The sequence below is a fragment of the Eucyclogobius newberryi genome, unplaced genomic scaffold (genome assembly GCF_026437365.1).
Source record: "Eucyclogobius newberryi isolate DKJ021-1_F unplaced genomic scaffold, fEucNew1.0.hap1 SCAF_185, whole genome shotgun sequence".
NCBI classification, from domain to species: Eukaryota; Metazoa; Chordata; class Actinopteri; order Gobiiformes; family Gobiidae; genus Eucyclogobius; species Eucyclogobius newberryi.
The window spans coordinates 10,116-38,051 of NW_027315818.1; the positions used below are offsets into that span (position 1 = coordinate 10,116).

Sequence of the window (27,936 nt, forward strand, 5' to 3'; positions counted from 1 at the left end):
AGTGTTAGTTTGAGCCCGAATTTATACTTTTGTTTGTGAGTTTAAGTTTAGACATTGTCCACTTTCTGATGAATCTCTGAAGTCTAGATGGAAATGTTCCACAGGATGGCATTAGACCTTCACCTTCTGCCTCGTCTCCAGCTCCAGTCGTCTTTTAGGAATCACAAAAGTCACAGGTTTATGAGTAAGATCTGTGGAGAGGCCACGTGGCTCACAGAGTGTTTTTTGAGCAATAAAAACCCCCGTAATCAAATAAAAATGCAACACAGGAAGTTTAATGCCATGCTGTGGACATTTTCAGGTGATAACATCTCCATGGAAACGAGCAGGCGACGGATCAGAAAAGTGACGTAGTGCCCCTTTAAGACAAAAAACAGTGAGAGCGGGGAAAAGTCTCTCTCAGATCGGATCCCGCCACGACTTTGACTCCCAAAACAGAAACATGTGCAGAAGAGTTTTGTTTTTCAGAAACTTTGGCCCGAGGAACAGAGCTGGACGCCGCGCGCAGAGGTCACGCAGAGGTCACTGCTTGTTCCACCGGACGCCGCGCGCAGAGGTCACTGCTCGTTCCACCGGACGCCGCGCGCAGAGGTCACTGCTCGTTCCACCACAGAGAATAAAAAATATATTATTATTAAAAAAACAGAAGCGAGGAAAAGTAAAGGGAAACAGCAGCAGCGGCGGACGAGGAGGACGAGGAGGATGAGGTCAGTCGATCTTCACGGCGGCGTAGATCTTTCGTATGAACATGTAAGCGGCGTAAAAGCCGATGGTCCCTGTGAGCAGCCAGAAGGACAGAACCATGAGCGCCGTGTAACCGAAGTACAGCAGCGACGGGATGAACTCCACAATGTCCAGCTGAGGAGACAGAAGACAGAGGAGACACGTCACACACAGATGCTATTAATCCCACAATGCAAAAAATGACCCTAAAACTACCTGGACACTTAGAGCCGACTCACTTTGCACCTGTAACTGACAAAACTGTCCATGAGATCATCACAGTCTGAGTTCATCTACAGCTGCTCCATGTGTGACCTCCAGATTTATAAAGTCTGAGCTGAACAGTTTGTTAGCATCACTCACATAGTTAAAGCTTCAATCTGGAACATTCCCAATGTCTTTGACAAATGCAGTCATGAAGCCTCTGCTAAAGAAGAGCAGAGGTCAGGGGGAGGGGCAGTACTGAGTCATGACCGGCCCGTCTCTGATCTGACATTCTGGGACTAAGTTCTTTCACAGATTTCCTCTTAATAAACGACATTAGATGTTTTTCAGGTTTTAGAGCTCGTCACACTGAGACTGCTGTTGTCATGGTGACTGAGACTGCTGTTGTCATGGTGACTGAGACTGCTGTTGTCATGGTGACTGAGACTGCTGTTGTCATGGTGACTGAGACTGCTGTTGTCATGGTGACTGAGTCTGCTGTTGTCATGGTGACTGAGACTGCTGTTGTCATGGTGACTGAGACTGCTGTTGTCATGGTGACTGAGTCTGCTGTTGTCAGAGTGACTGAGACTCCTGTTGTCATGGTGACAGTCTGCTGTTGTCATGGTGACAAATGACATCCTCCTGAACACTGACACGGGCAAAGCCTCAGTCTTAATTCTGTTGATCTGATGCTGCTTTTGACACTGTCCATCATGGGACCCTCTTACAGAGACTAGAAGACAGGGTGGGACCCTCTTTTACAGAGACTAGAGGACAGGGTGGGACCCTCTTACAGAGACTAGAGGACAGGGTGGGACCCTCTTTTACAGAGACTAGAGGACAGGGTGGGACCCTCTTACAGAGACTAGAGGACAGGGTGGGACCCTCTTACAGAGACTAGAGGACAGGGTGGGACCCTCTTACAGAGACTAGAGGACAGGGTGGGACCCTCTTACAGAGACTAGAGGACAGGGTCGGCATCACAGGCCCCGCCCTAAACTGGTTAAGGTCCTATCTGGAAGACAGGAAGTACTTTGTGTCTCAGACCACATGCCCCTGACTGTGGAGTGCCAAGGGTCAGTTCTGGGACCCCTTCTGTTCTCTACATGCTGCCATTAGGTCAGGGACCGGCCTCCTGCTGGTGCCAGAGTCAGGACTAAACATGGAGCGGCCTCCTGCTGGTGCCAGAGTCAGGACTAAACATGGACCAGCCTCCTGCTGGTGCCAGAGTCCGGTAACGGGCTGAACTGAAATAACCTTTTTATTTGTATTGTTTTATAAATCCAGATTATGACTGAACAGATGGATCTGGCCTGTCACTGTTTCCACTTTTGAGATGAACCAGACTCTTCTCTTTCAGTGAAGCAGGAAGTAGAAACTCTAAAGTGGCACAGTGAAGCTCCAGTCGTTACCTTGTTGATGAAGTAGAAAATGGCATAAATCAGAACATAAAAGGCTGATCCTCCTGAAACGAGGAACGTCCTCCACCACCAGCGATAATCCTGAAACACAAACGGCTCAGGATGAGAGACTCTGAGAGACTGGTCCGGGCCTGAACTGGGCCTGGGCCTGGTCTGGAGACTCGTACCTCGGCGCAGAGCTGGAAATACACCATGACGATGCTGATCTGAGAACACGACACCACCAGAATGATGAAGACCAGGAACAGGAACCCAAACAGATAGTAGAACTGGTTCTCCCAGATGGCCTGCACAGAACGCCACAAAGTGTTAAAGAACGATTTCACACAAGCTCCAATCCTGAACCTGAACCTGAGAGAACCTAAACCAAAGTGTGGCGACGGTGAAGACCGTTTGAGACCTGACCGCGTCCTGACACGCGTCCCGACACGCGCGTCCCGACACGCGCGTCCTGACACGCGTCCCGACACGCGCGTCCTGACACGCGTCCCGACACGCGCGTCCTGACACGCGTCCCGACACGCGTGTCCTGACACGCGTCCCGACACGCGTGTCCTGACCGCGTCCCGACACGCGTGTCCTGACCGCGTCCCGACACGCGTGTCCTGACCGCGTCCCGACACGCGTGTCCTGACCGCGTCCCGACACGCGTGTCCTGACCGCGTCCCGACACGCGAGTCCTGACACGCGAGTCCTGACCGCGTCCTGACGCGCGAGTCCTGACCGTGTCCTGACGCGCGCGTCCTGACACGCGCGTCCTGACACGCGCGTCCTGACACGCGCGTCCTGACACGCGCGTCCTGATCGCGCGTCCTGACCGCGCGTCCTGATACGCGCGTCCTGACACGCGCGTCCTGACACGCGCGTCCTGACACGCGCGTCCTGACACGCGCGTCCTGACACGCGCGTCCTGACACGCGCGTCCTGACACGCGCGTCCTGATCGCGTGTCCTGATCGCGTGTCCTGACCGCGCGTCCTATACGTGCGTCCTATACGCGTGTCCTGACCGCGCGTCCTGATACGCGCGTCCTGATCGCGCGTCCTGATACGCGCGTCCTGACACGCGCGTCCTGACACGCGCGTCCTGATCGCGCGTCCTGATACGCGCGTCCTGACACGCGCGTCCTGATCGCGCGTCCTGACACGCGCGTCCTGACACGCGCGTCCTGACACGCGCGTCCTGACACGCGCGTCCTGACACGCGCGTCCTGACACGCGCGTCCTGATCGCGTGTCCTGACCGCGCGTCCTATACGCGCGTCCTGATACGCGTGTCCTGACCGCGTGTCCTGATACGCGTGTCCTGAACTCACGCTGAAGATGAAGAAGAGCTCGATGAACATGGCTCCAAATGGCAGGATGCCGGCCATCAGGATCCTGGGGGACACAAACAGAAGCATCGTGATCCAAGCGGCTTCTCATTGGCCGCGTTGCCGGGAGGCGGAGCTCGCACTCACCCCACAAACTTGTTCATGTACCAGCGCTGCTCGGGGACCTGGCGAGGGATCTGATTGGTCCGGACCGGGTTGTCGTACGGCTGCTTCCGGAAGCCGAAGTAGTATCCCAGATACACCAGGGGCATGGAGATCCCGAACCACATGCAGAGCAGCGCCAGCATCGTGGTGAAGGGCACCTGAGGGACACAAGTCACACTGTTTCACGCCGCCCGTCGCCATGACAACCTGCATCTGTATGTGTGCTGGGCCAACGCTGGGAGAGGAAGCCAATACATCGGATTAACTCGTGTTTTTAAAAGTGAAAAATTCTCGCCTCCTCTTATCCTCCTCTTATCCTCCTCTTATCCTCCTCTTATCCTCCTCTTATCCTCCTCTTATCCTCCTCTTATCCTCCTCTTATCCTCCTCTTATCCTCCTCTTATCCTCCTCTTATCCTCCTCTTATCCTCGTTCACCTGCTGCAGCGGTGATTGTCAAGGCCACTGTGGCGGCTCAGAATCACAGCCACATCTGCGTCCCTCTGCCCCAGGGCCACTGTGGCGGCTCAGGTTTCACTCACCGCTCCGGACGAATGCTCTCCCCAGATGAAGCAGTTGAGAACGAAGCAGATGGCGAACACCACAGCGGGGTACAGCGTCGCCGTCTGCAGGACAAACAGGGAACTGTTTAGGAAGTGTGTTTGTGTGTATAAGAGTGTGTGCGAGTGTGCGTGCGAGTGTGCGTGTCTGCGTGCGAGTGTGCGTGTCTGCGTGCGAGTGTGCGTGTCTGTGTGCGAGTGTGCGTGTCTGTGTGCGAGTGTGTGTTTCTGTGTGCGTGTCTGTGTGCGAGTGTGCGTTTCTGTGTGCGTGTCTGTGTGCGAGTCTGCGTGCGAGTGTGCGTGTCTGCGTGCGAGTGTGCGTGCGTGCGTGTCTGTGTGCGAGTCTGCGTGCGAGTGTGCGTGTCTGCGTGCGAGTGTGCGTGTCTGCGTGCGAGTGTGCGTGTCTGCGTGCGAGTGTGTGTGTGTCTGTGTGCGAGTGTGTCTGTGTGCGAGTGTGCGTGTCTGCGTGCGAGTCTGCGTGCGAGTGTGCGTGTCTTCGTGCGAGTGTGCGTGTCTGTGTGCGAGTGTGCGTGTCTGCGTGCGAGTGTGCGTGCGAGTGTGCGTGTCTGCGTGCGAGTGTGCGTGTCTGCGTGCGAGTGTGCGTTTCTGTGTGCGTGTCTGTGTGCGAGTCTGCGTGCGAGTGTGCGTGTCTGCGTGCGAGTGTGCGTGCGAGTGTGCGTGTCTGTGTGCGAGTCTGCGTGCGAGTGTGCGTGTCTGCGTGCGAGTGTGTGTGTGTGAGTCTGCGTGCGAGTGTGCGTGTCTTCGTGCGAGTGTGCGTGTCTGTGTGCGAGTGTGCGTGTCTGCGTGCGAGTGTGCGTGTCTGTGTGCGAGTCTGCGTGCGAGTGTGCGTGTCTGTGTGCGAGTGTGCGTGTGTGCGTGTCTGCGTGCGAGTGTGCGTGTCTGTGTGCGTGTCTGTGTGCAAGTGTGCGTGTCTGCGTGCGAGTGTGCGTGTCTGAGTGCGAGTGTGCGTGTCTGCGTGCGAGTGTGCGTGTCTGTGTGCGAGTTTGCGTGTGTGTGCGAGTGTGCGTTTCTGTGTGCGTGTCTGTGTGCGAGTGTGTCTGTGTGCGAGTGTGCGTGTCTGTGTGCGAGTGTGCGTGTCTGCGTGCGAGTGTGTGTGTGTCTGTGTGCGAGTGTGTCTGTGTGCGAGTGTGCGTGTCTGTGTGCGAGTCTGCGTGCGAGTGTGCGAGTCTGCGTGCGAGTGTGCGTGTCTTCGTGCGAGTGTGCGTGTCTGTGTGCAAGTGTGCATGTCTGCGTGCGAGTGTGCAAGTGTGCGTGTCTGCGTGCGTGTCTGTGTGCAAGTGTGCGTGTCTGCGTGCGAGTGTGCGTGTCTGCGTGCGAGTGTGCGTGTCTGCGTGCGAGTGTGCGTGTCTGCGTGCGAGTGTGCGTGTCTGCGTGCGAGTGTGCGTGTCTGCGTGCGAGTGTGCGTGTCTGCGTGCGAGTGTGCGTGTCTGCGTGCGAGCGAGTGTGCGTGTCTGCGTGCGAGTGTGCGTGTCTGCGTGCGTGTCTGCGTGCGTGCGAGTGTGCGTGTCTGTGTGCGAGTGTGCGTGTCTGTGTGCGAGTGTGCGTGTCTGTGTGCGAGTGTGCGTGTCTGTGTGCGAGTGTGCGTGTCTGTGTGCGAGTGTGCGTTTCTGTGTGCGTGTCTGTGTGCGAGTGTGCGTGTCTGCGTGCGAGTGTGCGTGCGAGTGTGCGTGTCTGCGTGCGAGTGTGTGTGTGTCTGCGTGCGAGTGTGTGTGTGTCTGCGTGCGAGTGTGTGTGTGTCTGCGTGCGAGTGTGCGTGTGTCTGCGTGCGAGTGTGCGTGTCTGTGTGCGAGTGTGCGTGTCTTCGTGCGAGTGTGCGTGTCTTCGTGCGAGTGTGCGTGTCTGCGTGCGAGTGTGCGTGTCTGCGTGCGTGTCTGCGTGCGAGTGTGCGTGTCTGCGTGTCTGCGTGCGAGTGTGCGTGTCTGCGTGCGAGTGTGCGTGTCTGCGTGCGAGTGTGCGTGTCTGCGTGCGAGTGTGCGTGTCTGCGTGCGAGTGTGCGTGTCTGCGAGCGAGTGTGCGTGCGAGTGTGCATGTCTGTGTGCGAGTCTGCGTGTCTGTGTGCGAGTCTTGCGTGCGAGTGTGCGTGCGAGTGTGCGTGTCTGCGTGCGAGTGTGCGTGTCTGCGTGCGAGTGTGCGTGTCTGCGTGCGAGTCTGCGTGCAAGTGTGTGCGAGTCTGCGTGCAAGTGTGTGTGTGTCTGCGTGCGAGTGTGCGTGCGAGTCTGCGTGCGAGTGTGCGTGTCTGCGTGCGAGTGTGCGTGTCTGCGTGCGAGTGTGCGTGTCTGCGTGCGAGTGTGCGTGTCTGCGTGCGAGTGTGCGTGTCTGCGTGCGAGTGTGCGTGTCTGCGTGCGAGTGTGCGTGTCTGCGTGCGAGTGTGCGTGTCTGCGTGCGTGTCTGCGTGCGAGTGTGCGTGTCTGCGTGCGAGTGTGCGTGTCTGCGTGCGAGTGTGCGTGTCTGCGTGCGAGTGTGCGTGTCTGCGTGCGAGTGTGCGTGTCTGCGTGCGAGTGTGCTTGTCTGCGTGCGAGTGTGCGTGCGAGTGTGCGTGTCTGTGTGCGAGTGTGCGTGTCTGTGCGTGTCTGTGTGCGCGTCTGTGTGCGCGTCTGTGTGCGAGTGTGTGCGTCTTTGTGCGAGTGTGTGCGTCTGTGTGCGAGTGTGTGCGTCTGTGCGCGTCTGTGCGCGTCTGTGCGCGAGTGTGCGCGTCTGTGCGCGAGTGTGCGCGTCTGTGTGCGAGTGTGTGCGTCTTTGTGCGTCTGTGTGCGCGTCTGTGCGTCTGTGTGCGAGTCTGTGTGCGCGTCTGTGTGCGAGTGTGCGCGTCTGTGTGCGTCTGTGTGCGAGTCTGTGTGTGAGTGTGTGCGTCTTTGTGCGAGTGTGCGTGTCTGTATGCGTCTTTGTGCGAGTGTGCGTGTGTTCTGGAGGCTCACACAGAAGGCTCCTTTCCTCCACCGATGTCCTTTCAGTGTGCGGTAAAGTCGACCAGCGAAGTACCCTCCGAACACGCTAGAGGGCGCACAAAGCAGCAGTTTAAAGTCATAAAGGACCAGACACAGACACAAACACAAACAGACAGACAGGATTCTCACCCCATGAACATGAAGAGGAAGCAGGACGTGGTCATGAGAGCGCCTCTGCTGGAGGGAGACAACATCCCCAACATGGCAACAACTGCGAGAAACAAACATGTCCGTTACAGCCGGCCACACGTCACAGGCTCCGCCCACTCAAACTAACGCTCCTTTAAACGTTTGTGCGTGTGTATGACCATCACGAGTATTGTAACAGAACAAAGTATTAGTTCTTGAAATAAGTCTGTATAATCACATAGAAAAACATTTAAACATTGCCAAATAGAACAGGAGCCAGGGTTTCTCAGGAGAGTTTGCGTCCATGTCCTGGTGTTCCACCCCGAGACAGCAGGGGACGACGGCGGCAGCTTCAAACACCCATAATGATACGATTTAACCATCAAGGGGATTTACACGGACGTTAAAGGTCTAATCTGGCATTAAGTCTGATGTCGTCTGATCTCTGAAGCTAAACGGCGCAATTATCTGGTTATTATTCTTTACAGATGTTTTTGTCCCATTGATTTATGATTTTTTCAACACAATAGTTCAGGTCAAAAGGTCATCCACAGCCTGAGCGTGTGGATAGTTCAGGTTAGAGGTCGTCCACAGCCTGAGCGTGTGGTGTAAGGGTCAAAGGTCGTCCACAGCCTGAGCGTGCGGCGTAAGGGTCAAAGGTCATCCACAGCCTGAGCGGGTGGTGTAAGGGTCAAAGGTCGTCCACAGCCTGAGCGTGCGGCGTAAGGGTCAAAGGTCATCCACAGCCTGAGCGGGTGGTGTAAGGGTCAAAGGTCGTCCACAGCCTGAGCGTGTGGATAGTTCAAGTTAAAGGTCGTGTGGCGTAAGGGTCAAAGGTCGTGTGGCGTAAGGGTCAGTTGTCCACAGCCTGAGCGTGTGGATAGTTCAGGTCAAAGGTTGTGTAGCGTAAGGGTCAAAGGTCGTGTGGTGTAAGGGTCAAAGTCGTCCACAGCCTGAGTATGTGGATAGTTCAGTGGAGTGTGTCGCGTTTTCAGAGCTGTTTGTTCTAAGAGCCTTTTACCGATTAATCCACGAATTATACACACTATTTACACATCATATACACAAAGGTGAGCGTTTGATTTCTCCGCAAACAATCCGGAGCCTCAAACCGCTCACTTTTCAGTATTTCGTGGATTAAAAGCCCTCCTCACTCTCTAGCTCCAGCCTGAACTAGCCTAGCGTAGCCTAGCCGCTAGCGTCATGGCTGGATCTACCTTTACCTGTTTGAGCTGTCATATGTCGAGTCAGAACCCTGGCTCCTTCTCTGATGACAGGTGCGTGAAGTGCAGTGTAGTGGTAGTTTTGGAGGCCAGGGTTACGGAGTTAGAAGCGCGGATCCGCTGTTTAGAGGAGCTTAAGTCCAGTTATAGTTCGGTTTTAGCGCGAGGGCTACCGGACCGCGCTCCAGGGCGTAGCATTAGCATTAGCAGTAGCAGTAAGGCCGAGGACTAGACCAGGAACAGAATAGGGACCAATTTGTGACAGTTCGGAGGGGACAAGGCGCTAAACGCCGAACCTCAGAGCGCCGTGAGCTTCACGTCTATAATAGGTTTTCTCCCCTCAGCGATCACACGCCCGCTGAACACACGAGAGAAACTCTTGTAATCGGGAGTTCTATTGTTAGAGACGTGAAGCTGCCAGCTGCTAGCGTTAGGTGTTACCCGGGGGCCAGAATGGGTGACATCGAAGGAAACCTTAGGATCTTAAAGCAGAGTAGGACCCGTTTCCGGCGAGTCGTGGTTCACGCAGGCGGTAACGACGCCCGGCGGAGACAATCAGAGGTGCTCAAAGTTCAAGTAGCCGCGGTGTGTGACCTAGCGAAGTCGATGTCAGACACTGTAATATTTTCAGGTCCCCTGCCCAATCGGATCAATGCTGAATTGTACAGCCTCTTTCAGCATCAACAACTGGTTATCCAGATGGTGCCCTCAAAACAACGTTGTCTTTATTGATAACTGGAGTGCGTTTTGGGGGAAAGCCCGGGCTCATACGCAGGGATGGCATCCATCCGACTTCGGAGGGTACATCCCTATTAGTTCGGAATTTGACCGATAGTCTTAGTCGTGTTAAGTGACCATCTAGGGATGAGCCCCAGGTGCAGAGCAGCAGTTCAAGACGCTCCTCTGTCGCTGAACTCTCGCCCGCTCTGTTACATGTGAAGTGTTCAGATTCAAGACAGATAGAGACTGTGTGTGTCCCTCGTGTCCCTCGTGTCCCTCGTACAAATAATGCCAAAAAGTCACATCTCAGAAAAAATATTTCAGGCGTCAGACCAAATAACTTAAGGAAAATAACAATCACAAATGACACAAATGAATAAACACGTAAAATGTGGACTGCTAAACATTAGAGCAATTTCCTCCAAATCGCTCTTAGTTAATGAATTAATTAGTGACTATAACATAGATCTTCTAGCTCTAACTGAAACGTGGCTTCAACAAGACGACTACGTCAGACTAAATGAGTCCACCCCACCCACCCATGTAACCCCACCCACCCATGTTAACCCCACCCACCCATGTTAACCCCACCCACCCATGTTAACCCCACCCACCCATGTTAACCCCACCCACCCATGTTAACCCCACCCACCCATGTTAACCCCACCCACCCATGTTAACCCCACCCACCAATGTTAACCCCACCCACCCATGTTAACTTTCAGACCTCCAGGAGCACAGGCCGAGGTGGTGGTGTGGCAGTGATCTCACACTCAAGCCTACTCATGAGCCCTAAAATTAACAATGCATTTCACTCATTTGAAAGCCTTATGCTGTCAATCAAATATGAAAAACCAAAAGGAGTTTTGTTCATAGTTATCTACCGACCCCCTGGTCCCTACTCAGAGTTTTTAACAGAGTTTTCTGACTTTATATCAAACTTAGTGTTAGCCTGGGATGAAATAGTTATAGCTGGAGCCTTTAATATCCACGTGAACATGAGTGATGACTCTCTCAGTAATGCCTTCAGCGCCTTGTTAGACAGCATTGGTTTCACTCAGAATGTAAATAAAGCGACTCACACTCACAAGAACACTCTGGATCTTGTCCTAACGTATGGAACAGAGATTAGTGACCTCATTGTCCTCCCTCAAAACTCTATATTGTCAGATCATTTCCTAATTACCTTTCAGTTTATTCTTAAAGATCATCCAGTCCTACAAAATAAAGTTATAATGAAAAGGACAATATCTGAAAAATCTATCTCAAAATTCAAAGAAATAATAGAGCCAATATTCAGTGACATGTCATGTGATCGTGTCATGTGATCGTGTCATGTGATCGTGTCATGTGATCGTGTCATGTGACCGTGTCATGTGACCGTGTCATGTGACCGTGTCATGTGTTCGTGTCATGTGATCGTGTCATGTGACCGTGTCATGTGATCGCGTCATGTGACCGCGTCATGTGATCGCGTCATGTGACCGCGTCATGTGACCGCGTCATGTGACCGCGTCATGTGACCGCGTCATGTGACCGCGTCATGTGACCGCGTCATGTGACCGTGTCATGTGACCGTGTCATGTGATCGTGTCATGTGACCGTGTCATGTGATCGTGTCATGTGATCGTGTCATGTGACCGTGTCATGTGATCATGTCATGTGATCATGTCATGTGATCGTGTCATGTGATCGTGTCATGTGATCATTAGGCAACATTATCAGAAAGCATGGCATTAACTTCCACTGCTATGCAGACGACACTCAGCTGTATTTATCAATGAAACCTGATCAGAGCGATCAAGTAGACAGACTTAGTGCTTGTGTGAAGGAGATAAAAACCTGGATGACACTAAACTACCTGCTTCTTAACCCTGAAAAAACTGAGGTCATTGTGCTTGGCCCTAAGCATCTACGAGACGCTCTATCTGAGCAGATAGTCACACTGGACAATGTCAGTGTAGCCTCCAGTTCTACTGTAAGAAACCTCAGAGTCTTATTTGACCAGGAGCTCTCATTTAAAGCTCATATAAATCAAGCTTGTAAAACAGCCTATTTCCATTTGCGCAACAAGAGCCAAAATCAGAAGAATTCTGCCTAAAAGTGATGCCGAAAAACTTATCCATGCATTTGTAACGACTAGATTAGACTACTGTAACTCCCTGCTTGCAGCGTGTCCTAAAAGCTCCATAAAAAGCTTTCAACTGGTTCAAAATGCAGCAGCAAGATTACTAACAGGAACAAAAAGAAGAGAGCACATTACGCCAGTGCTGAAGTCTCTTCACTGGCTCCCCGTCGAGTCTAGAATCAAATTCAAAATTCTACTCTTGACCTACAGAGCCATAAATGACATGGCCCCATCCTACCTCAAAGATGCTATAGAACCATATCATCCAAACAGAGCTCTTCGCTCTCAGAATGCTGGCCTTCTGGTGGTGCCAAGAGTCTCTAAAAGTACTGTAGGAGGTAGAGCGTTTAGCTACCAAGCTCCTGTGTTATGGAATCAGCTCCCGACCCATGTTAAATATGCTGACACAGTCTCTTCATTTAAGTCCAGGCTTAAAACGTTCCTCTTCGAAATCGCTTATGGTCAGAGTAGTTAGGAACAGAAAGATAAACCCACAGCTTCAGCTACGCTGCCCTAGGAGTAACTGTGCTGGGGGAAGTATGACAGCTTGAGCACTATCCTCTTCTTCTGACTACTTATGCTATCAAACAATATTTATTTTTTAATTCCACTTGCAAACTGTTCACCGCCTTCTTTTCTTTCTCTCACTCCTGAGGACCTGTGGACCCAGATGTCCCTCCCCTGGTGAAGTGTCCCTGCCCTGTGTGGACGGTCCCTCTTCTGCCTGAAGAGTGGCTCCAGCTCCAGTCTCCTCGTGTCCGTCTGTCCGTCTGTGAGAGTCGGATCTCTCCTTCACTGGAACTCCTCCAGGTTTCTACGCTTTTTTCCCAAAGAGGTTTTTTTTGTAGTTTTTCCTGCAGAAGGAGAGTCTAAGGACAGAGGACCCTGGGACATCGTCCCTCGCCACCACAGACATTGTCTGACTTCATCGCCACCACAGACATTGTTGATTCATTTCTCCCTGTGGCCCTCAGAGGCAACTGTTGTTGTGATTTTGGGCCTTACAAAAATAAACTGATTTGATTTGATTTGATTCAGGTCAAAGGTTGTGTGGTGTAAGGGTCAAAGTCGTCCACAGCCTGGGCGTGTGGATAGTTCAGGTTAGAGGTCGTCCACAGCCTGAGCGTGTGGTGTAAGGGTCAAAGGTCGTGTGGTGTAAAGGTCACACTCACAGATGACGATGAGGATCATGCAGAAGAGCTGAATCCCCGAGCCCAGGAGAGAGCTGAGGATCATGGGATACTGAGGCGGTCTGAAGACGTCTCCGTGAACGTTCTTCCATCCAGACTCCTCCATCGTGTCCTCCTGAGACAAGGACACACGGGGTTAGAAGGACAATCACCGCCGCAGCAGGTGGAGAAGAAGACGAGATGATGAGAAGAAGAGAATAAGAAAATAAAGACGAGATAAAGGCGAGAACAAGATGAGAATAAAGAGTGGAGGGTTCCAGAGTAGAAAAAGCTTCAGTTGTTTCATCCGGACTCTTTTTCTAAAAACATCCGAGAACTCAGATATTTATCCTACTTAGAGTAGGATATTATCAGGAGCCTCCTGATAATATCCTGTCTGATTAAAGTTTGACCTGAAACTTATCTTCTTTGTTACCCAGCATGTCTGTAATGGGACATATACATCCTGTTGTTAGCTGCTGCAGCTCCTCATCACTGATGACCAGAGCTGATGTATTACTTATATAAATGCTGTTGAATATTACGAGTAAACTGAACCTTAAAGCATCGTTTCTCTTTAATGTTGGTGTTTCTTGAACAGTTTGTCTCTTTAACTCTTTCTCTTCATCTTTTGTCCTGCTCAGAATCTTCTCTGTCTTTGATCCAGTGCTTTGTGTCTTTAAGATGAAGCTGCACGACGCTCTGTGGTCCTGAACTCCAGTGTCTGACGTGTGAGAGAGCCTCTGGTGCAGTGGCTCTTTAGTCTCACTATGTGGCTCTTTAGTCTCACTATGTGGCTCTTTAGTCTCACTATGTGGCTCTTTAGTCTCACTATGTGGCTCTTTAGTCTCACTATGTGGCTCTTTAGTCTCACTATGTGGCTCTTTAGTCTCACTATGTGGCTCTTTAGTCTCACTATGTGGCTCTCTTTAGTCTCACTATGTGGCTCTCTTTAGTCTCACTATGTGGCTCTCTTTAGTCTCACTATGTGGCTCTCTTTAGTCTCACTATGTGGCTCTTTAGTCTCACTATGTGGCTCTTTAGTCTCACTATGTGGCTCTCTTTAGTCTCACTATGTGGCTCTTTAGTCTCACTATGTGGCTCTTTAGTCTCACTATGTGGCTCTTTAGTCTCACTATGTGGCTCTTTAGTCTCACTATGTGGCTCTTTAGTCTCACTATGTGGCTCTTTAGTCTCACTATGTGGCTCTTTAGTCTCACTATGTGGCTCTTTAGTCTCACTATGTGGCTCTTTAGTCTCACTATGTGGCTCTTTAGTCTCACTATGTGGCTCTTTAGTCTCACTATGTGGCTCTTTAGTCTCACTATGTGGCTCTTTGGACACTCACGATGTCGTCTTCTCGGTTGTAGTTGGCGATGTCCTTCCTGAGCGTCCGGATGATGATCATGCTGAGAATACCTGCAACAGACGCAGCCTGAAGCATCGGCTCTTAACCCCATTTGAAGTGCAGGAGACAAGTCAACTGACCCGAGAGGAAGAAGACCACCACCACCGAGTTCACGATGGAGAACCAGTGGATCTGAACGTCGCTCATGGTCAGGTAAGTGTCCCAGCGAGACGCCCACTTGATCTCGCTCTCCTGGAACAGACGAGACGTTTCAGTTTAGAACGTTCAGATTTATAAATACTATTACTAAAGAAATACTGCTTCAATTCTAGTATTTGGCCAGGTTTTGGTTGATTCTTTCTATTCTGTGATACTTTCCATGTGTTTGTACAAAAGGGACAGAAGTCTTTTATTGTCTCCCACGACAAGACAAGGACTCGTGATCTTCATTATCATCACGAGCACTTTTCTGTCAAATATAGACTATTTAATCAATCATTTCATTCGATTCGTGTCATTGTTTAAGAATCAAGTGCAGACACGTCCGGCCCAAGGCTTTAGGAATGTTCTGACCTCAACTGGACACCGAGACTCTAAGGGGACAAAAGAGCGCTTTTCTCCTTTAGGACTTTAAACTCTGTTGAAAAGCGTGGCTATCACACTGTCTGTCGGGAGAGACACTCTGTCTGTCGGGAGAGACACTGTCTGTCGGGAGAGACACTCTGTCTGTCGGGAGAGACACTCTGTCTGTCGGGAGAGACACTCTGTCTGTCGGGAGAGACACTCTGTCTGTCGGGAGAGACACTCTGTCTGTCGGGAGAGACACTCTGTCTGTCGGGAGAGACACTCTGTCTGTCGGGAGAGACACTGTCTGTCGGGAGAGACACTCTGTCTGTCGGGAGAGACACTCTGTCTGTCGGGAGAGACACTCTGTCTGTCGGGAGAGACACTCTGTCTGTCGGGAGAGACACTCTGTCTGTCGGGAGAGACACTGTCTGTCGGGAGAGACACTCTGTCTGTCGGGAGAGACACTCTGTCTGTCGGGAGAGACACTCTGTCTGTCGGGAGAGACACTCTGTCTGTCGGGAGAGACACTCTGTCTGTCGGGAGAGACACTCTGTCTGTCGGGAGAGACACTCTGTCTGTCGGGAGAGACACTCTGTCTGTCGGGAGAGACACTCTGTCTGTCGGGAGAGACACTCTGTCTGTCGGGAGAGACACTCTGTCTGTCGGGAGAGACACTCTGTCTGTCGGGAGAGACACTCTGTCTGTCGGGAGAGACACTCTGTCTGTCGGGAGAGACACTCTGTCTGTCGGGAGAGACACTCTGTCTGTCGGGAGAGACACTCTGTCTGTCGGGAGAGACACTCTGTCTGTCGGGAGAGACACTCTGTCGGGAGAGACACTCTGTCCGGGAGAGACACTCTGTCCGGGAGAGACACTCTGTCCGGGAGAGACACTCTGTCCGGGAGAGACACTCTGTCTGTCGGGAGAGAGACTCCGTCCGGGAGAGACTCTGTCGGGAGCAGAAGGGGTACACACTGACCTCCCAGCGCACAGAGTAGGTGAAGAGGACCTCGTTTTCTTTGCTGGGGTCGATCTCCTGAGGAACTGAACCGCTGGCCTCTGGTAACGTGCACGCCTTTGCACTTTCATCCGCTTTCAAATCTGACAAGACAAAAGACAAAAGAGCGTGAGCGACGTCGTCTTCATTTCCATCAGGATGTCTGGACTGGTGTGTGGCGCCCTCTGCTGACCACAGCGCCATCAAGAGAAAAAACAGAAAACCACGGACAAGATTAAAGACTTAGTATCGCCACGAGATCAGTCTGGGACGCCGTTTAAACTTTATGAGACCGTTTGGTTAGAGGGCAATAGTAGATTAACGTGTGCGGCTGTGCCCGCGTGCGGCTGTGTTCTTGAGCCGTTAGAAGATCTGAACAATCGCGTTTCCGTCACCAACATGAGATCCAACTTAAACCACGTGTTTTCAATATGAGTCACGTGTGCGCCCTCTAGTGGCACAACACTGCATCACTAGAACACATGTCGTACCCCCTCTAGTGGCACAACACTGCATCACTAGAACACATGTCGTACCCCCTCTAGTGGCACAACACTGCATCACTAGAACACATGTCGTACCCCCTCTAGTGGCACAACACTGCATCACTAGAACACATGTCGTACCCCCTCTAGTGGCACAACACTGCATCACTAGAACACATGTCGTACCCCCTCTAGTGGCACATCGCTGCATCACTAGAACACATGTCGTACCCCCTCTAGTGGCACATCGCTGCATCACTAGAACACATGTCGTACCCCCTCTAGTGGCACAACACTGCATCACTAGAACACATGTCGTACCCCCTCTAGTGGCACAACACTGCATCACTAGAACACATGTCGTACCCCCTCTAGTGGCACAACACTGCATCACTAGAACACATGTCGTACCCCCTCTAGTGGCACAACACTGCATCACTAGAACACATGTCGTACCCCCTCTAGTGGCACAACACTGCATCACTAGAACACATGTCGTACCCCCTCTAGTGGCACAACACTGCATCACTAGAACACATGTCGTACCCCCTCTAGTGGCACATCGCTGCATCACTAGAACACATGTCGTACCCCCTCTAGTGGCACATCGCTGCATCACTAGAACACATGTCGTACCCCCTCTAGTGGCACAACACTGCATCACTAGAACACATGTCGTACCCCCTCTAGTGGCACATCGCTGCATCACTAGAACACATGTCGTACCCCCTCTAGTGGCACATCGCTGCATCACTAGAACACATGTCGTACCCCCTCTAGTGGCACATCGCTGCATCACTAGAACACATGTCGTACCCCCTCTAGTGGCACAACACTGCATCACTAGAACACATGTCGTACCCCCTCTAGTGGCACAACACTGCATCACTAGAACACATGTCGTACCCCCTCTAGTGGCACATCGCTGCATCACTAGAACACATGTCGTACCCCCTCTAGTGGCACAACACTGCATCACTAGAACACATGTCGTACCCCCTCTAGTGGCACAACGCTGCATCACTAGAACACATGTCGTACCCCCTCTAGTGGCACATCGCTGCATCACTAGAACACATGTCGTACCCCCTCTAGTGGCACAACACTGCATCACTAGAACACATGTCGTACCCCCTCTAGTGGCACAACACTGCATCACTAGAACACATGTCGTACCCCCTCTAGTGGCACAACACTGCATCACTAGAACACATGTCGTACCCCCTCTAGTGGCACATCGCTGCATCACTAGAACACATGTCGTACCCCCTCTAGTGGCACATCGCTGCATCACTAGAACACATGTCGTACCCCCTCTAGTGGCACAACACTGCATCACTAGAACACATGTCGTACCCCCTCTAGTGGCACATCGCTGCATCACTAGAACACATGTCGTACCCCCTCTAGTGGCACATCGCTGCATCACTAGAACACATGTCGTACCCCCTCTAGTGGCACATCGCTGCATCACTAGAACACATGTCGTACCCCCTCTAGTGGCACAACACTGCATCACTAGAACACATGTCGTACCCCCTCTAGTGGCACATCGCTGCATCACTAGAACACATGTCGTACCCCCTCTAGTGGCACAACACTGCATCACTAGAACACATGTCGTACCCCCTCTAGTGGCACAACACTGCATCACTAGAACACATGTCGTACCCCCTCTAGTGGCACAACGCTGCATCACTAGAACACATGTCGTACCCCCTCTAGTGGCACATCGCTGCATCACTAGAACACATGTCGTACCCCCTCTAGTGGCACATCGCTGCATCACTAGAACACATGTCGTACCCCCTCTAGTGGCACATCGCTGCATCACTAGAACACATGTCGTACCCCCTCTAGTGGCACATCGCTGCATCACTAGAACACATGTCGTACCCCCTCTAGTGGCACATCGCTGCATCACTAGAACACATGTCGTACCCCCTCTAGTGGCACATCGCTGCATCACTAGAACACATGTCGTACCCCCTCTAGTGGCACATCGCTGCATCACTAGAACACATGTCGTACCCCCTCTAGTGGCACATCGCTGCATCACTAGAACACATGTCGTACCCCCTCTAGTGGCACATCGCTGCATCACTAGAACACATGTCGTACCCCCTCTAGTGGCACATCGCTGCATCACTAGAACACATGTCGTACCCCCTCTAGTGGCACATCGCTGCATCACTAGAACACATGTCGTACCCCCTCTAGTGGCACATCGCTGCATCACTAGAACACATGTCGTACCCCCTCTAGTGGCACATCGCTGCATCACTAGAACACATGTCGTACCCCCTCTAGTGGCACATCGCTGCATCACTAGAACACATGTCGTACCCCCTCTAGTGGCACATCGCTGCATCACTAGAACACATGTCGTACCCCCTCTAGTGGCACATCGCTGCATCACTAGAACACATGTCGTACCCCCTCTAGTGGCACATCGCTGCATCACTAGAACACATGTCGTACCCTCGACTTTGACGCTCTGGGGCACGACCTCGAAGCGCACCACTCTGTAGCTGTGAGTGTCGCCTTCCTCCATCTTCTCTCTGTGGAAGTACAGGATGAACGACAGGTGGTTGTGCAGGTAGTACTGCAAAAGACACACAAATACTGTTAGAGTACACAGATTCTTCATGATTACACTGAGGCTGTGGAGAAAACAAACTATTTATGTAAGAAAATAACACAAATCGAGTTGTTTCTAAAGTGAGTTTATTCTGACACTGTATTTTAAAAGTTGCAAAGTGCAGTTTTGGTCAAAATAATCAATCACAAATAACGTCCATAAAATACTTGCTGCAAACAGGAAGCTGAGGCCGTGGATATAAATGACTGTATTCATGTTTTGAGCTTATGTTGGAGACATTATACTTAAAGCTTCACTACGCAACTTTCCTGGCTGCACCTCCTGCTCGTCTCCATGGAGAAGTTGTTTAATTAAACAACTTTGATTTCATAAAGGAGATAACCTGAACACAGTGTGGAACATTCTTCTACACCCGACACATTAAGGCTTCATTTCTGTGTGACCTTTGACCTGTGCCTCACCTTGTCGTTGTCGACGAAGCCGATCCTGTATCCGTGCTCGAACTGAATATCTTTGGCCTCTTTCTTGTCGTCTTCTGCAGTTTCTCTGTTTGGATAATACTCCAAACGTGTGGCAACCGGAAGATTATCTGCAATTCTGGAAATACAAGAAAACACTGTCATAGACACGCCCACAAAACACTGTCAGAGACACGCCCACAAAACACTGTCATAGACACGCCCACAAAACACTGTCATAGACACGCCCACAAAACACTGTCAGAGACACGCCCACAAAACACTGTCATAGACACGCCCACAAAACACTGTCAGAGACACGCCCACAAAACACTGTCATAGACACGCCCACAAAACACTGTCAGAGACACGCCCACAAAACACTGTCAGACACTGGTTCACACTGCACGGGCCACAGCACCACACGGGCCACACCACCACACGGGCCACACCACCACACGGGCCACACCACCACACGGGCCACACCACCACACGGGCCACACCACCACACGGGCCACACCACCACACGGGCCACAGCACCACACGGGCCACACCACCACACGGGCCACCACACGGGCCACACCACCACACGGGCCACACCACCACACGGGCCACAGCACCACACGGGCCACACCACCACACGGGCCACAGCACCACACGGGCCACACCACCACACGGGCCACACCACCACACGGGCCACACCACCACACGGGCCACAGCACCACACGGGCCACAGCACCACACGGGCCACACCACCACACGGGCCACAGCACCACACGGGCCACAGCACCACACGGGCCACAGCACCACACGGGCCACAGCACCACACGGGCCACAGCACCACACGGGCCACAGCACCACACGGGCCACAGCACCACACGGGCCACAGCACCACACGGGCCACAGCACCACACGGGCCACAGCACCACACGGGCCACAGCACCACACGGGCCACAGCACCACACGGGCCACAGCACCACACGGGCCACAGCACCACACGGGCCACAGCACCACACGGGCCACAGCACCACACGGGCCACAGCACCACACGGGCCACAGCACCACACGGGCCACAGCACCACACGGGCCACAGCACCACACGGGCCACAGCACCACACGGGCCACAGCACCACACGGGCCACAGCACCACACGGGCCACAGCACCACACGGGCCACAGCACCACACGGGCCACAGCACACTGGTCATCACTCACAGGTGGACGTAGTACTCCTCCTTGATGCGCTCAGCGAACAGTTTGCTCTCGTCCACGCTCAGCTTCTTCTTCGGACAAACCAGCTCACACTTTTTGTCGCTGGTCATCTGGACGTTGTACAAAGTGTTGACAATTCGATCGCCGCGTAAAACCTCTCCTAGAAAACACAGACGCGGCGACGACGTCACAGACGCGACGAGCTCTTTCAAGGTTTATAAGGCTCCGTTTGTTAAGACTTTTAAATAAAATGCAAATGTGACTAATTTAAATAAATGTTCATGTGTCATGTTCATACGTGTTCATGTGTGCAGATCATACGTGTTCATGTGTCTTGTTCATACGTGTTCATGTGTCATGATCATACATGATCATACGTGTTCATGTGTCTTGTTCATACGTGTTCATGTGTCATGATCATACATGATCATACGTGTTCATGTGTCTTGTTCATACGTGTTCATGTGTCTTGTTCATACGTGTTCATGTGTCATGTTCATACGTGTTCATGTGTCATGTTCATACGTGTTCATGTGTCATGATCATACGTGTTCATGTGTCATGTTCATACGTGTTCATGTGTCATGATCATACATGATCATACGTGTTCATGTGTGCAGATCATACGTGTTCATGTGTCTTGTTCATACGTGTTCATGTGTCTTGTTCATACGTGTTCATGTGTCTTGTTCATACGTGTTCATGTGTCTTGTTCATACGTGTTCATGTGTCATGATCATACATGATCATATGTGTTCATGTGTCATGATCATATGTGTTCATGTGTCATGATCATACGTGTTCATGTGTCATGATCATACGTGTTCATGTGTCATGATCATACGTGTCCATGTGTCATGATCATACGTGTTCGTGTCATGATCATACGTGTTCGTGTCATGATCATACGTGTTCGTGTCATGATCATACGTGATCATATGTGTTCATGTGTCATGATCATACGTGTTCATGTGTCATGATCATACGTGTTCATGTGTCATGATCATACGTGTTCATGTGTCATGATCATACGTGTCCATGTGTCATGATCATACGTGTTCATGTGTCATGATCATACGCGTCCATGTGTCATGATCATACGTGTTCATGTGTCATGATCATACGTGTTCATGTGTCATGATCATACGTGTTCATGTGTCATGATCATACGTGTTCATGTGTCATGATCATACGTGTTCATGTGTCATGATCATACGTGTTCATGTGTCATGATCAACGATTGTTCATGTGTCATGATCATACGTGTTCATGTGTCATGATCATACGTGTTCATGTGTCATGATCATACGTGTTCATGTGTCATGATCATACGTGTTCATGTGTCATGATCATACGTGTTCATGTGTCATGATCATACGTGTTCATGTGTCATGATCATACGTGTTCATGTGTCATGATCATACGTGTTCATGTGTCATGATCATACGTGTTCATGTGTCATGATCATACGTGTTCATGTGTCATGATCATACCCAGGTTCTCTCCTTTGTACACGACCTGCTCTGGGACACAGAAAGGCAGAGAGTAGAACTCAAAGGGCAGCTGAGTCCTGGAGCTGGTCAGCTTCACCGCCTGGAAACACACACCAAGTTTAATACTGAGTCATCAACGCAACGTCCGGCAGCGTTTGGAGCCAACCTCGCTAAAGTGATGTAAGAAAAGCAGCAAAACGACGCCACAACAGCAGCAGACAACATAAACGTTATCCTTGTTTTAATGAGTCAAATGAACCCTGAAGAGGAATGTCAGGTGTATATCCACAATGCCACGCCCACATATCCACAGAGCGACGCCCACATATCCACAGAGCGACGCCCACATATCCACAGAGCGACGCCCACACTCATCTTTCCAGCGAGTGAGAACACGTGACTGTCGACTCACGTGTCACGGGAATAAAAATAAACTGTATTTGGACAAAGAAAGTCATGGGGTGGGAGCATCATGTTTCACACGTGTGGATAAACCCGGATGTCTCACCTTGATGTCGACGCTCTCGCCCTCCCTGAAGTCTCGAGGAGCCACTCCGGGGACGTAAAAGGGCCTCACAGCGGGCAGCAGGGCCAGCAGCAGCAGCAAGGCCCACCACGAGTCCTGACCACAGACCGGACACAATCACAACTTCACCAACTCCGTCACAATAACAGAAAAATATATCACACAAGGCATGAAATGAACTTACTGATGTGTGAGGGGCGTGGCTAAAGTTAGTGTGTGTGAGGGGCGTGGCTAAAGCTAGTGTGTGTGAGGGGCGTGGCTAAAGTTAGTGTGTGTGAGGGGCGTGGCTAAAGCTAGTGTGTGTGAGGGGCGTGGCTTAAGCTAGTGTGTGTGAGGGGCGTGGCTAAAGCAGATTGTGGCTCTTGACAAAGCGAGTGCGGTGCGGCTATAAACAGGAAACAGCTGTTGCTAATGCGCTTTGATAACTTTGCCTTGCTAACGCGCTTTGCGTAGCTAACGCGCTTTGCTAGCTTTGTGTTGCTAATAGAGCTGGGTTGAAAAAAAAAAAAAAAAATCGATTCCGATTTTTAATCGATTCGCATATTAATGACCGATTATCGATTCGTACGTCCAAAGATTGTTTTTTTTTTTACCCTTGACCTTTTCATCAGTCTTCCATCAGTAACTACCAAGACTTGTAAGATTTGCTGTTTAATATTGATATAATACTAGTTTGAATATGTTGCTTCTCTCCACAGCCATTAAGTGAAGGAAACGCTTCAAATACATTTTTCATTTTTAGTAACATTAACCCTCGGGTCGAATAGGAATCGAATCGGATCTGAGAAATCGAAAAAAAAAAAACGATTTTGAAACGTAAAAATCGGAATCGAATCGATTCTTGAAATTTGAATCGAAACCAGCTCTAGTTGCTAAGGCTCCACAAAGTCGCTAGCGTCAGTGGAAACACAGAGCTTTAGCACGAGTCACACGCAGCATCTTCATGGGTGAACCACTTCTGCGTCTTGTGTCCTCCTCTTGTGTCCTCCTCTTGTGTCCTCCTCTTGTGTCCTCCCCTTGTGTCCTCCCCTTGTGTCCTCCCCTTGTGTCCTCCCCTTGTGTCCTCCTCTTGTGTCCTCCCCTTGTGTCCTCCCCTTGTGTCCTCCCCTTGTGTCCTCCCCTTGTGTCCTCCCCTTGTGTCCTCCCCTTGTGTCCTCCCCTTGTGTCCTCCCCTTGTGTCCTCCCCTTGTGTCCTCCTCTTGTGTCCTCCTCTTGTGTCCTCCTCTTGTGTCCTCCTCTTGTGTCCTCCTCTTGTGTCCTCCTCTTGTGTCCTCCTCTTGTGTCCTCGTCTTGTGTCCTCCTCTTGTGTCCTCCTCTTGTGTCCTCCTCTTGTGTCCTCCTCTTGTGTCCTCCTCTTGTGTCCTCCCCTTGTGTCCTCCTCTTGTGTCCTCCCCTTGTGTCCTCCCCTTGTGTCCTCCCCTTGTGTCCTCCCCTTGTGTCCTCCCCTTGTGTCCTCCCCTTGTGTCCTCCCCTTGTGTCCTCCCCTTGTGTCCTCCCCTTGTGTCCTCGTCTTGTGTCCTCGTCTTGTGTCCTCGTCTTGTGTCCTCCCCTTGTGTCCTCCCCTTGTGTCCTCCCCTTGTGTCCTCCTCTTGTGTCCTCCTCTTGTGTCCTCCTCTTGTGTCCTCCTCTTGTGTCCTCCTCTTGTGTCCTCCCCTTGTGTCCTCCTCTTGTGTCCTCCTCTTGTGTCCTCCTCTTGTGTCCTCCCCTTGTGTCCTCCCCTTGTGTCCTCCCCTTGTGTCCTCCCCTTGTGTCCTCCTCTTGTGTCCTCGTCTTGTGTCCTCGTCTTGTGTCCTCGTCTTGTGTCCTCCCCTTGTGTCCTCCCCTTGTGTCCTCCTCTTGTGTCCTCCTCTTGTGTCCTCCTCTTGTGTCCTCCTCTTGTGTCCTCCTCTTGTGTCCTCCTCTTGTGTCCTCCTCTTGTGTCCTCCTCTTGTGTCCTCCTCTTGTGTCCTCACAGTTGAATCAGACACATGTTTAGAGTTCATGACTTCCAGCCAAATGAACCCAGAGGCTCTAAACGTCTTCCTTCCTGTTCAGGGCTGGAGAGCTTTAGTTCTTCAGTCGATTAATCGGTCGATGGAGTCTTAGTCAACCCAGATTTATATTATTCAAGTAATTATTACATAGTATTAGGAAGTATTTACATAGACCAAAGGAGAATGTGTGGTATAAGATGCTTTGGCATTTTATTGTGTTCTTATTTTGTCCACTTCAGGTCAAAGAAGGACAGAGAACGTAAACTTAGAGACTCAAGTTTAGAGTCAACCAAGAATGTCTGATGATCACAACTCTAATCACGACCCTCCTCATCGTGACTCTCGCCTTAACTCTCGCTGTGACTCATCGTGACTCTCGCCTTAACTCTCGCTGTGACTCATCGTGACTCTCGCCTTAACTCTCGCTGTGACTCATCGTGACTCTCGCCTTAACTCTCGCTGTGACTCATCGTGACTCTCGCCTTAACTCTCGCTGTGACTCATCGTGACTCTCGCCTTAACTCTCGCTGTGACTCATCGTGACTCTCGCCTTAACTCTCGCTGTGACTCATCGTGACTCTCGCCTTAACTCTCGCTGTGACTCATCGTGACTCTCGCCTTAACTCTCGCTGTGACTCATCGTGACTCTCGCCTTAACTCTCGCTGTGACTCATCGTGACTCTCGCCTTAACTCTCGCTGTGACTCATCGTGACTCTCGCCTTAACTCTCGCTGTGACTCATCGTGACTCTCGCCTTAACTCTCGCTGTGACTCATCGTGACTCTCGCCTTAACTCTCGCTGTGACTCATCGTGACTCTCGCCTTAACTCTCGCTGTGACTCATCGTGACTCTCGCCTTAACTCTCGCTGTGACTCATCGTGACTCTCGCCTTAACTCTCGCTGTGACTCATCGTGACTCTCGCCTTAACTCTCGCTGTGACTCTCGCCGTGACTCGTCGTGACTCTCGCTGTGACTCATCGTGACTCTCGCCTTAACTCTCGCTGTGACTCATCGTGACTCTCGCCTTAACTCTCGCTGTGACTCATCGTGACTCTCGCCTTAACTCTCGCTGTGACTCATCGTGACTCTCGCCTTAACTCTCGCTGTGACTCATCGTGACTCTCGCCTTAACTCTCGCTGTGACTCATCGTGACTCTCGCCTTAACTCTCGCTGTGACTCATCGTGACTCTCGCCTTAACTCTCGCTGTGACTCATCGTGACTCTCGCCTTAACTCTCGCTGTGACTCATCGTGACTCTCGCCTTAACTCTCGCTGTGACTCATCGTGACTCTCGCCTTAACTCTCGCTGTGACTCATCGTGACTCTCGCCTTAACTCTCGCTGTGACTCATCGTGACTCTCGCCTTAACTCTCGCTGTGACTCATCGTGACTCTCGCCTTAACTCTCGCTGTGACTCATCGTGACTCTCGCCTTAACTCTCGCTGTGACTCATCGTGACTCTCGCCTTAACTCTCGCTGTGACTCTCGCCGTGACTCGTCGTGACTCTCGCTGTGACTCATCGTGACTCTCGCCTTAACTCTCGCTGTGACTCATCGTGACTCTCGCCTTAACTCTCGCTGTGACTCATCGTGACTCTCGCCTTAACTCTCGCTGTGACTCATCGTGACTCTCGCCTTAACTCTCGCTGTGACTCATCGTGACTCTCGCCTTAACTCTCGCTGTGACTCATCGTGACTCTCGCCTTAACTCTCGCTGTGACTCATCGTGACTCTCGCCTTAACTCTCGCTGTGACTCTCGCCGTGACTCGCCGTGACTCTCGCTGTGACTCATCGTGACTCTCGCCGTGACCCTCGTCGTGACTCTCGCCGTGACGTGTCGACTAAAACAGAACGCTAGTCGTGTTTGTCTAAGTGTCATGTTTGTCTGGAGCACACAGACTCTAAAACACAAAGACCTTTTATAACAAAAGGCCGAGACATTATTAAATAAAAATGTCATAAACGAATATTGAATAGTTTGTGATGTTTCTGTGACAATAGTTTAACCATTTTAAAACAAATAAAGAGAATCTCATCTTTATTCAAAATCTACTCATAAAATGTTCCTTCTGCGCAGAACAAACAGACTTTACACACGACACAAACTCCTCTAAAGAGGCTAAAATCACTAAACGTGATACGATAATATCACTGCACATGTGATTTATCAATGTTTAAGTCATTTAACAACAGTATTTCACATTTGAACAGAACAAAAACACATGTCCAGACTTTGATATTAAAGCAGAATTATAGTGGGAATATCTGTGTCCTTTACATGACACAAGTACTCATGTCTCAAAGTAGTGTCATAATTATGTAGATTAAGTAAAAACTATTGTGTGTGAACATTTATGAGTGTCTAGTAAAAGTCAAAGTGTGTTTTAAATGTGCTTGAATCCAGTGTTAAATGTGCTTAAATCCAGTGTTAAATGTGCTTAAATCCAGTGTTAAATGTGCTTAAATCCAGTGTTAAATGTGCTTAAATCCAGTGTTAAATGTGCTTAAATCCAGGGTTAAATGTGCTTGAATCCAGTGTTAAATGTGCTTAAATCCAGTGTTAAATGTGCTTGCATCCAGTGTTAAATGTGCTTAAATCCAGTGTTAAATGTGCTTAAATCCAGTGTTAAAATGTGCTTAAATCCAGTGTTAAAATGTGCTTAAATCCAGTGTTAAATGTGCTTAAATCCAGTGTTAAATGTGCTTAAATCCAGTGTTAAATGTGCTTAAATCCAGTGTTAAATGTGCTTAAATCCAGTGTTAAATGTGCTTAAATCCAGTGTTAAAATGTGCTTAAATCCAGTGTTAAATGTGCTTAAATCCAGTGTTAAAATGTGCTTAAATCCAGTGTTAAATGTGCTTAAATCCAGTGTTAAATGTGCTTAAATCCAGTGTTAAATGTGCTTGAATCCAGTGTTAAATGTGCTTAAATCCAGTGTTAAATGTGCTTAAATCCAGTGTTAAATGTGCTTGAATCCAGTGTTAAATGTGCTTAAATCCAGTGTTAAATGTGCTTAAATCCAGTGTTAAATGTGCTTAGAGCAGCTGTGATGTCTCTCACGCTTTCACTGACATATTGTGACTTTAATACAGTACATACATACAATATATACATGCAGTATATACAGACACATATGCATCATGTTCTTCTTGTTTTTTGGCTGCAGAGCTGAACATAAAGTGATTTAAATCGTGACAAAAGCTCATTTCTGGTGTAAACACGGCTCTGACACTTTCGCTCACTGTTAGCTTGATGCTAACTCACAGCGGCAACATCCGCAAACCGACGGCTCCAAACCGGGACAAAGAGCGCGCTGCGGCGGATGAACGCGCCCGGTACAGCCCGGTACAGCCCGGTGGCGTTTGGACCGAGCTGCTGCCGGTGGATAACGGGGAGTTTGGCGTAAAAATCGCGCAGTTTTCGGGCCGAACAGTTGAAGAAAGAGTTGTTTCACTCACCATCCTCGCGGCCGCCATCTTGAATACGTGTCATGCGTGACGTCAGAGGAAGGAAGTCAAGTCAAGGAAATGAAATGATTTATAATTCAAACTA

The 27,936-nt window shown here is 50.6% G+C and overlaps 1 protein-coding gene across 1 annotated transcript; it reads right to left on the reverse strand.

The window, feature by feature from the left end:
* Positions 1–593: 593 nt before the first annotated feature.
* LOC140365140 (transmembrane 9 superfamily member 4-like) lies at positions 594–27,894 on the reverse strand. Its single transcript, XM_072451394.1, has 18 exons — positions 27,843–27,894; positions 22,389–22,502; positions 21,881–21,980; positions 20,391–20,547; positions 19,180–19,315; positions 18,598–18,721; positions 15,614–15,735; positions 14,208–14,319; positions 14,068–14,138; positions 12,723–12,855; positions 7,480–7,561; positions 7,321–7,396; positions 4,367–4,450; positions 3,809–3,984; positions 3,665–3,728; positions 2,519–2,638; positions 2,343–2,432; positions 594–858 (listed from the first exon to the last, which is right to left on the reverse strand). Exons 1-18 carry the CDS (start codon positions 27,858–27,860, stop codon positions 709–711), a joined length of 1,929 nt encoding a protein of 642 aa, XP_072307495.1. The 5' UTR covers positions 27,861–27,894; the 3' UTR covers positions 594–708.
* Positions 27,895–27,936: the final 42 nt, after the last annotated feature.

Bases quoted from the DNA above. Each gene is read 5' to 3' on its own strand.
- LOC140365140 (XM_072451394.1), bottom strand. The intron at 21,981-22,388 runs GTGAGACATCCG...GTGTGTTTCCAG, and splicing joins GCGAGAGCGTCGACATCAAG to GCGGTGAAGCTGACCAGCTC. The intron at 18,722-19,179 runs GTGAGGCACAGG...TGTCTTTTGCAG, and splicing joins GCTTCGTCGACAACGACAAG to TACTACCTGCACAACCACCT.